Source organism: Aplysia californica, unplaced genomic scaffold (assembly GCF_000002075.1).
Source record: "Aplysia californica isolate F4 #8 unplaced genomic scaffold, AplCal3.0 scaffold00051, whole genome shotgun sequence".
NCBI lineage: Eukaryota > Metazoa > Mollusca > Gastropoda > Aplysiida > Aplysiidae > Aplysia > Aplysia californica.
In genome coordinates this window covers 565,891-573,255 of record NW_004797321.1, presented here as the reverse complement: position 1 = coordinate 573,255, position 7,365 = coordinate 565,891, and the positions used below count along the sequence as shown (strand labels likewise).

The 7,365-nt window shown below is 41.9% G+C and overlaps 1 protein-coding gene across 1 annotated transcript; it reads left to right on the top strand.

The window, feature by feature from the left end:
- Positions 1-2,315: 2,315 nt before the first annotated feature.
- On the top strand, positions 2,316-5,635 carry LOC101854779. The gene is made up of 2 exons (XM_013079416.2): positions 2,316-3,495; positions 5,240-5,635. Exons 1-2 carry the CDS (start codon positions 2,426-2,428, stop codon positions 5,469-5,471), a joined length of 1,302 nt encoding a protein of 433 aa, XP_012934870.1. The 5' UTR covers positions 2,316-2,425; the 3' UTR covers positions 5,472-5,635.
- The last annotated feature ends 1,730 nt before the right edge of the window (positions 5,636-7,365 follow it).

Genomic DNA, 7,365 nt, shown 5'->3' with positions numbered 1-7,365 from the left:
CACGTGGCCCCTCATTGTTAGCGCGATAAAAACAGCCAACCCTCATTCCCTCCCTCGCAGATGGGATAGTCGGAGTTATCGGGCTAAAATCCGATGGGTGCCGGGTTATACGGTTTTATTTCTGATGTTAAAGGCATTTCTACACAAAATTATGATCTGTCTTTGAGTGAGCATATGAAATGGACAATTTACTATCGATATGGCCAATAAAAAAAAATTGAAATTTTGTGGATTAGTCGGTTTTATCACTAGGCCGACGATATTTCATAGTATTCATACATGTTGTTGCCTGTCTCTTTAAGATTCACATTTTTAATTTAAAAAGCTGAACTATAAAATTCGTATGAATAGGTAGGAATGTTGGGGCTATACTCCGTTTTTGAAATACCCCAAAACATGGCGTATTCAAGAACGGGGTCGAATGGCCAATATACGCGTCCTCTGTGAGTTTCGATTACCCTATCACTTATCCAATCGTTGGACCACTGGACTCGAAAGACACTGGAAGCAAGGAGGGGAAAAAGTGGGCAAGGGGGGGGGGTGTGGAGGAGGGGAGTTACGCCCCCGTCTACACAATGAATGTCAGCTTTTTTTCCTGTCCAAGTAATATTATACTTCCGGACATGAAATCTGGAGAGGAGAAAATGTATGTCAATTCCGTCGTTCTAAAGCACGAATGTCATGCTCATATGACCTTATGCAGTTGCGAGTGCCGTAAAACTTTACTAAAACTTTAAAAAACTGTAATACCCCCCCCCCCACACCCCCAAACGAAAGATCGATCTGGTAATGCGGTTTTTGTGTGAGCTCTCTTTCGTCCCAATACATCCTTGTAAAGCTGTTTATCATTTTCCTAGCCTGTTTTGTTTTGATGTAAGGTGAGTCTACTGGGACGGCAGAGTCGGAGTGGTCTGGGAGTTCAGACTCACAAAAAATGTCAAGCATATTTTGTCGGTGACACAGTGCTTAGTTGAGTGGTGTCCTGGAGGTGTGTCCTTGAACAAGACACAATAACCCTTGCTCCAAAACAGGGCACTGCACAGTGGCGACCAACTAAGAATGTCGTGTTATTCGTTAATGTCTTTGTTGACCTCTAGTGCAATGTTTGTAAGTAACTAACTGTTTGTCTGTCTCTCTCTCTCTATATATATATAGATGGATGGATGAATGAATGGATGGACGGATGGACAGATGCATGAATGGATGGTTGGACGGATGTAAGTCGTGGTGAACCAAGTTTCCCGCATGATGATCGATACCAATGGAATCAGGGTTTTTTTTTCTTTTCTTTTTCTTTTTGTTGTGGGAATGTTGATTGTTGTGATCACTGACCGCGTGATATAAAAACCCTCTTCGAAGGTAGATGAAATAAGAGACCATCCTACAATGACATTTTCCCCCTTGTGGCTCGCACTGGGCTGCCTGATCCCCCTACTCTCGTTTCCGTTAACACCGACCAGAAACAAAGGAGGCGGAAGTAGATAACAAAACGGTTGTTGACACCGAAACTACGCCATTTGGTAGCCAATTTTCAACGATCTCTCTGGGAAGTCCAGAAGCGAATTCTGCCACTAATATTCGTATGTTCGCACCAAAACACAAGGAGGAAGTGCGACTCATAGCGCGTGCTTTAAGTGCGAGTTTGTTTTTATCGTCAGTCATTGAGACAAGTTCTAATTTCCTCTGTGTGTTCGCTCCGACTGCGAGCCTCATGGTTTTGTTTCACCCTCAAAAACCACCAGAAGCTGAACTGTCGTCCACTTGTGTCCTCAATTGTAGCTCACGTTATGACGAGGTCACGACAGGGTGGAAAAAACACGGTATGCAGAACTGTTGCGAAATTATTGTGTTTATTGTCGTTTGTTACTGTTTGCGTCAATCTGTCGAACAAAAGCAAATTGTTGTTTTCGTACCGTCTATATACTGTGATGGCCTTTTGCATGGTCTAGAACTGTTACAGCGCATATTTTCGGAAGGTGAGTGTCTCGACTCTTTGCTGTACGGAAGTTGGGTATGAAGAATATAGCTCAGAGAAGAGAAAGAAGTTCTTAACTCACTCGGGTGCGAACCGTGACCTTGACACTTGTTTTGAAAGGTGCGAAATGATTATTTAGAAAGATAGTCGAGAACAGTTCCGTTTCTGCGTTTTAGTGTTAAGATAAATTCCATTCCCAGCTGTTCCTCTAAAGACAAATGCAAAAAGACCACTGGGTACTGGAAAAGCCAGCAATAGATCCAACAAATGAGGCAAGATGAACATGCTGCCTTTTATCGTTTAGAGTCGAGGCCTTCTCAAACGTCTTTGGCCTGTATCGTGAGTGGAGAGATCAGGGAGTGAGTGTGGAGAGTGCATGACACAGACCGTCACCATGAAGGGCCGAGACAGGGAAAGGTCTGCCGGGCTGAAGGCTGTCACTGAAGCAACATGACGCCGTCACAGAACACGTTAGCGCTAGGCCTTCTCTTAACTCTCTGCAGCAATGCCGTTCTGTTGATGTTGTTGCTGCTGCAGCTGCGGTCAGGAGGGGAAAATGGCAGCGGTTTCAGTGGAGGCTGTGGTGTTGTTGGCAGTGAGGGAGCCGGCTTCGCTAAGGATGTTACCGTAAACATTGTTCCAGGTGGTGATCTTAGCGAAAGCCTTTCCATTGACACGGGACAAGAAACAGGAGCGGATTCTTTGGGACTAACAGCACAGTTCGAAGACCGACGGAATTCCTACAATGGGGGAGACACATCAAAGTCTTTGTCTCGTGAACATCCGGAGAAAGGAGACAGTTTTGCACAAGGGGCGAACACTTTCAGTTATTCTCCTCAACTCGAAAACACGGATGAAGAAAGCTTGCCAAAGTGGGCGTATACAGGTACTTCCCCTCGTCATCTGCCAGATAAAATTGCTCATATCTTCAAAGAATATGCAGATACTGGAAAGTTTCCCAGAGAAGCGTACACATCTAGCTCGCCTTTATTGGCACGTCTTGTTTCTGGACACGTGATGAAAACAACATTGAGAAGTTTGTCAAAAGTATCAGAACGTATTACAAAGCTGTCCCAGTCTGTGAACCAGTTTGATGAACCTCGATACCGATTTCGTCCACGCACAAGGCCTGATGCCGACCAGACTGGGTTTCAAACTCACAACATAGAGTCTAGGGTGAACACCAACGGGGATTCGGATTTGAAAATTACTCACAAAAGCACAGGAATGGAGACTGTAGCAGCTAATAGTCATCGAAATAAGTACAAGCTCAAACAATCGAGTATTTCCAAAAGCCAAAACAGCACGATTCACAGTCTTAAGCTCAGACGGAGAAGAGACATAAAGGAAACAAAACCTGATTCAGCGGATGAAAGAAGCTACGAACAGATTCTGGCAGACGCTATACCACTGGAAGAAGTTTTCCCTACATTAACGGAATCTGAGCTTCAGAAATTCTCGCCGCCGGTTTCGGAGATTTTAGTGCCAGCCCTGATTCATTTTGAGGGCATGATGGTCAGGTATGTCGTGCTACAGAGTCAATACACTAATTTTACCTCAGTTACTCCTGTTACCGAGTAAATAACTCGTTGTTACTGAGTCCAGTATATGTTTATCTTGTTTTGTTTCAGTAAGAGTTTTACGATACTTGTAACACAGCAAGCTCAAACAAATGCTGAGGATAAGTGTTAGAAGAAAGTAACAGACCCCTTAAAGAAGGGGAGAGATCAGGATGATAGATGTTCGAAAGGAAAGAAGGAGCAAATCATACCAGAGCACCCGCCAACTACCCACCGTCAGGACTCCGGAGTGTTCGCTCGTTTCCTGCTGACTCAGTACCTCTATATTGACAGTTGTGTTCCTATCCTTGTACTATATCCTATGAAGCTGTCAATTACTATACTGTATTGTATTTACTACACTCCACTAAACGGTACTGCGTTGTGCTGTTTCTGTTTTACAATGTTTCTAAGGATGGTGTTTTACGCCTTCGTTTAGGAGTCGTTCCTGACTGCCACGGCCGACCCGGGCTGACAGGAATACAACATCTCATTAGAAAAACCGAGATACTTGCTCAAAATTTTCAAACTCAGATCTCTAACGTGCACCTGACCGCTCCACCAGATGCCGATGTTTTGTATTATACTGTAAGGATTAATGGTAAAGATATCGTGGCGTGGTATAAAATTGGTTTGGAATTTCGCAGTGCGAAATGTTTAAGGCTTTTCTAGAATTTTTTGGGGGTAAAATTTGGACCACACTCTGATTTGAACCCCGTCCTTCAGCATGTCAGTTGAGCTAAAAAAACCAACAACCGCCTGGTCGCCAGCTGTCTGTAAAAAGTTAAAAAGTGGTAGTGCTTGAGCCATGGTGGCACATTTGTTGTGATGTCTGGTGCAGCTTAACTATACAGTCGAACTTGCTTTAACAGCGACTCAGCCACCTGTCCAATACAATCAATATGTACAAATGACCCTATATCACTTCCCCGATTACATGTTTTCTAAAAATATTATTACAATGGCACTGTCCTAGACATCCGTTTATTAAAGACAAAACCCTTTTCTTCTCGGCAATGAGTGGCCGTATCGGACAATTTCGACTGTATACGTCACAAGTCCGATTTTAAGAACAACAATTTTTTTTGTTCATTTTAGAAAAATTCAGTGGCACTTGTGATACAATCACGTCATAAATGTGCTGAAGATTAGAGGTGTTATTGGAGACTAACATACAAAGAAAAGAAGGAGGAGAGATAAGGATGACAGATGTTTGATAGGAAAGAAGGAGCAAACCAAACCAGAGCGTCCGCTAACGACCCATGAACGAAAACCTTGACCTTGTTTGTGCCCGAAGCCTCAGCAAACTATCAAAATACTCTGTAGTGAAGGCTGGCACGATAGAAAAGTGTCGAGATGTAAAGGCTCGTCTGAGGCCCCGTTATGTTGTTAGGCACCATGACAACGTTGAAAACTCATTAAGTCTTTCTAAAACATACAATACTGCGCGCCTTTTCTAATCAGAGCAGTATTCCCATGATCATACTTCCTTGTCAAAGAGTAGGATATCTGTGCACCTGTTGACCTCTCTAGTCTTTTTCTATTCTTATAACTTCACAGTTCATTCCAGTGATCACATCCTTCTTCAAGCTTTCAATCTCATTACCTGTAAGGGTTTGCTATGCTAATATGCCAAAGTAAGACAATGCAAGATACAGACGAATAAACAGTTGTATGTATTATACTCGTCTTTCTTTTGTTTCAGACAAATAGAGATGCTTAATGACGCGATGGTATCCCTGGATCTTCGTTTGGAAACTTTGGAGAACTCGAAGCTGGACTGGTATGATTGGTTTTCATGTCAAGCTTTTACAAAGTTAAGGTGCAGCGCTGATATGTTTTGTTGTCTTATGAAGTTTGTGCCAAGTTTATGCTCTCGACCTGTATGTTTGGTTGTCTTACCATTTTGTGCCTTGTACACTCAGACGGAAATGTAACTTGGACAAAAGGAGAGTCACACTATGTGGATGATTACAGTTTGTGCAGAACATACCATAACGCTGTATATCCAAAATGGGACTTGAAATGAAATAAAATGAAGAGATGAAACTAATGAAGTAAAATGACGACATGAAATTAATGGAAATTTTAATATTGAAAGTAAACGAAAAACCACTTATATTAATTCTCATGAGGGAATTTGACTTACAATAATGGGATAAAGACCTGAGTAAATGTACACAATTAATGTATCAACTTCATATAACACAGCGTATCGCAAGAATGTGCCATTTTTTGGGCTCGTGGGGTTATTGCTATCATACATGTATTAACATTATTTTTTAACGTGATGAAAAAAGTACAGGTCTATATTGCATAGAAGACAAGATGTGTGCGATTTCAGAAGGCTGTTACAGTTAAAATTAGCGAGAAAATGGCGGCCAAAACCTGGTAACTTTTAAAGCTGAATACTCGTACTTATTTTACACTATAACAATTTGTTTGGCTTTAAACAACATTATTCAGTAAACATCCACCCTAACATGTGATCTACAACGAGACGAAAAGTTTTGTGTGAAAATAAAAATTCGACAACAACAGCCCGACTGTTGGAAAAATATTGGTGTCGTCTTTTCCTAAAATTTGACAAAAGCGTGATTTCCCCCCTCGCTGACCACAAATACAGACGAACAACACGGCATTAATTTATTAATCTATTTTTTTTATTAGTTATTACTGGTCGGCACTGAGCGCAGCCCTTTTTTTTGGGGGGGGGGGGGGGGTTGGGGGTGGGGGGTATGTTTCAAGCAAGGTATGGGCTATCGTGTTCTGCCCAATCGCTCACTTCAGAGACTTTCCACCCAAACAATGTGTAACCAACATATTATTGTGTTTGACCTCATTGCGAGCCTGAGCTCACTAACCACAAAGACACTGGACCCTTCAGCAGTATCCATAGGAATGCCACCGATGGGACTTGTCGTGATGCCGTGTAACCTTCCATCAGGGGGAATATTGGAGTATAAATAAATACTGGGCACAGAGGTAAACATGAAGTGCCAGAGACGGAATATGGCTGTGGAATTCGGGATGCGCTAAATTTTCAAACGTACATAGTGTATTCCAAAGAATTATAAAACAGCCAAAAAGAAAAAAAAAACCCAGCAAACAAACAAAAGCAAAAACACAGAGACAAAGAAGAACCCCCACCCCCCCAAAAAAAAACCACCAAAAAAAACAACAAAACAAAACAAAAAAACCCAAACCCAACAATAACAAACAAAGAAAACAAAACAAAAACTACCTAAAGCAAATCAAAACAAAACCCCAGCAAGAAACAGATAACGTCGGCCAGCTGTTCTATGCCAACATTTTTTTAACCATCTAATATTTCAAAAGTTGCAGTTTCTGAATCCGTGGTGTCGGTTGCATGTGTCGAGCAACGTTTTCTCAAGAATTAAAAATCACAGCACTTACGAATTTCTAAATCTAGGTAAAAGTGTTGAAAAAGTGAAAGTTTTTTTGTTTTCAATCTATCCAGGAAAATGTTGTTCTCTTGGCTTTTCAGCTTGTAGAGTTTGTGAGTGTGAAAGGGGTGTGGAGGGGGAGGAAGCAGTTATAGAGAGAGAAGGGGACAAGGAGAGAAAGAAGAGATGGGAAGAAAGAGAGAAAGAGAGACAGACAGACTGACAGAGAGAGACAGATAGACAGATAATGATGTACTGTGATATACATGTATATGCATGTGTATGCTAGACTGTGAGACGGAAGAAATAGTGTATGCAAATGAGAGAGAGAAAAAGAGAGAGAGATAGAGAGAGAAAAGGGAGAGAAAAGAGAGAGAGAGATAGAGAGAGGGAGAGGGAGAAAGAGAGAGAGGGAGAGAGAGAG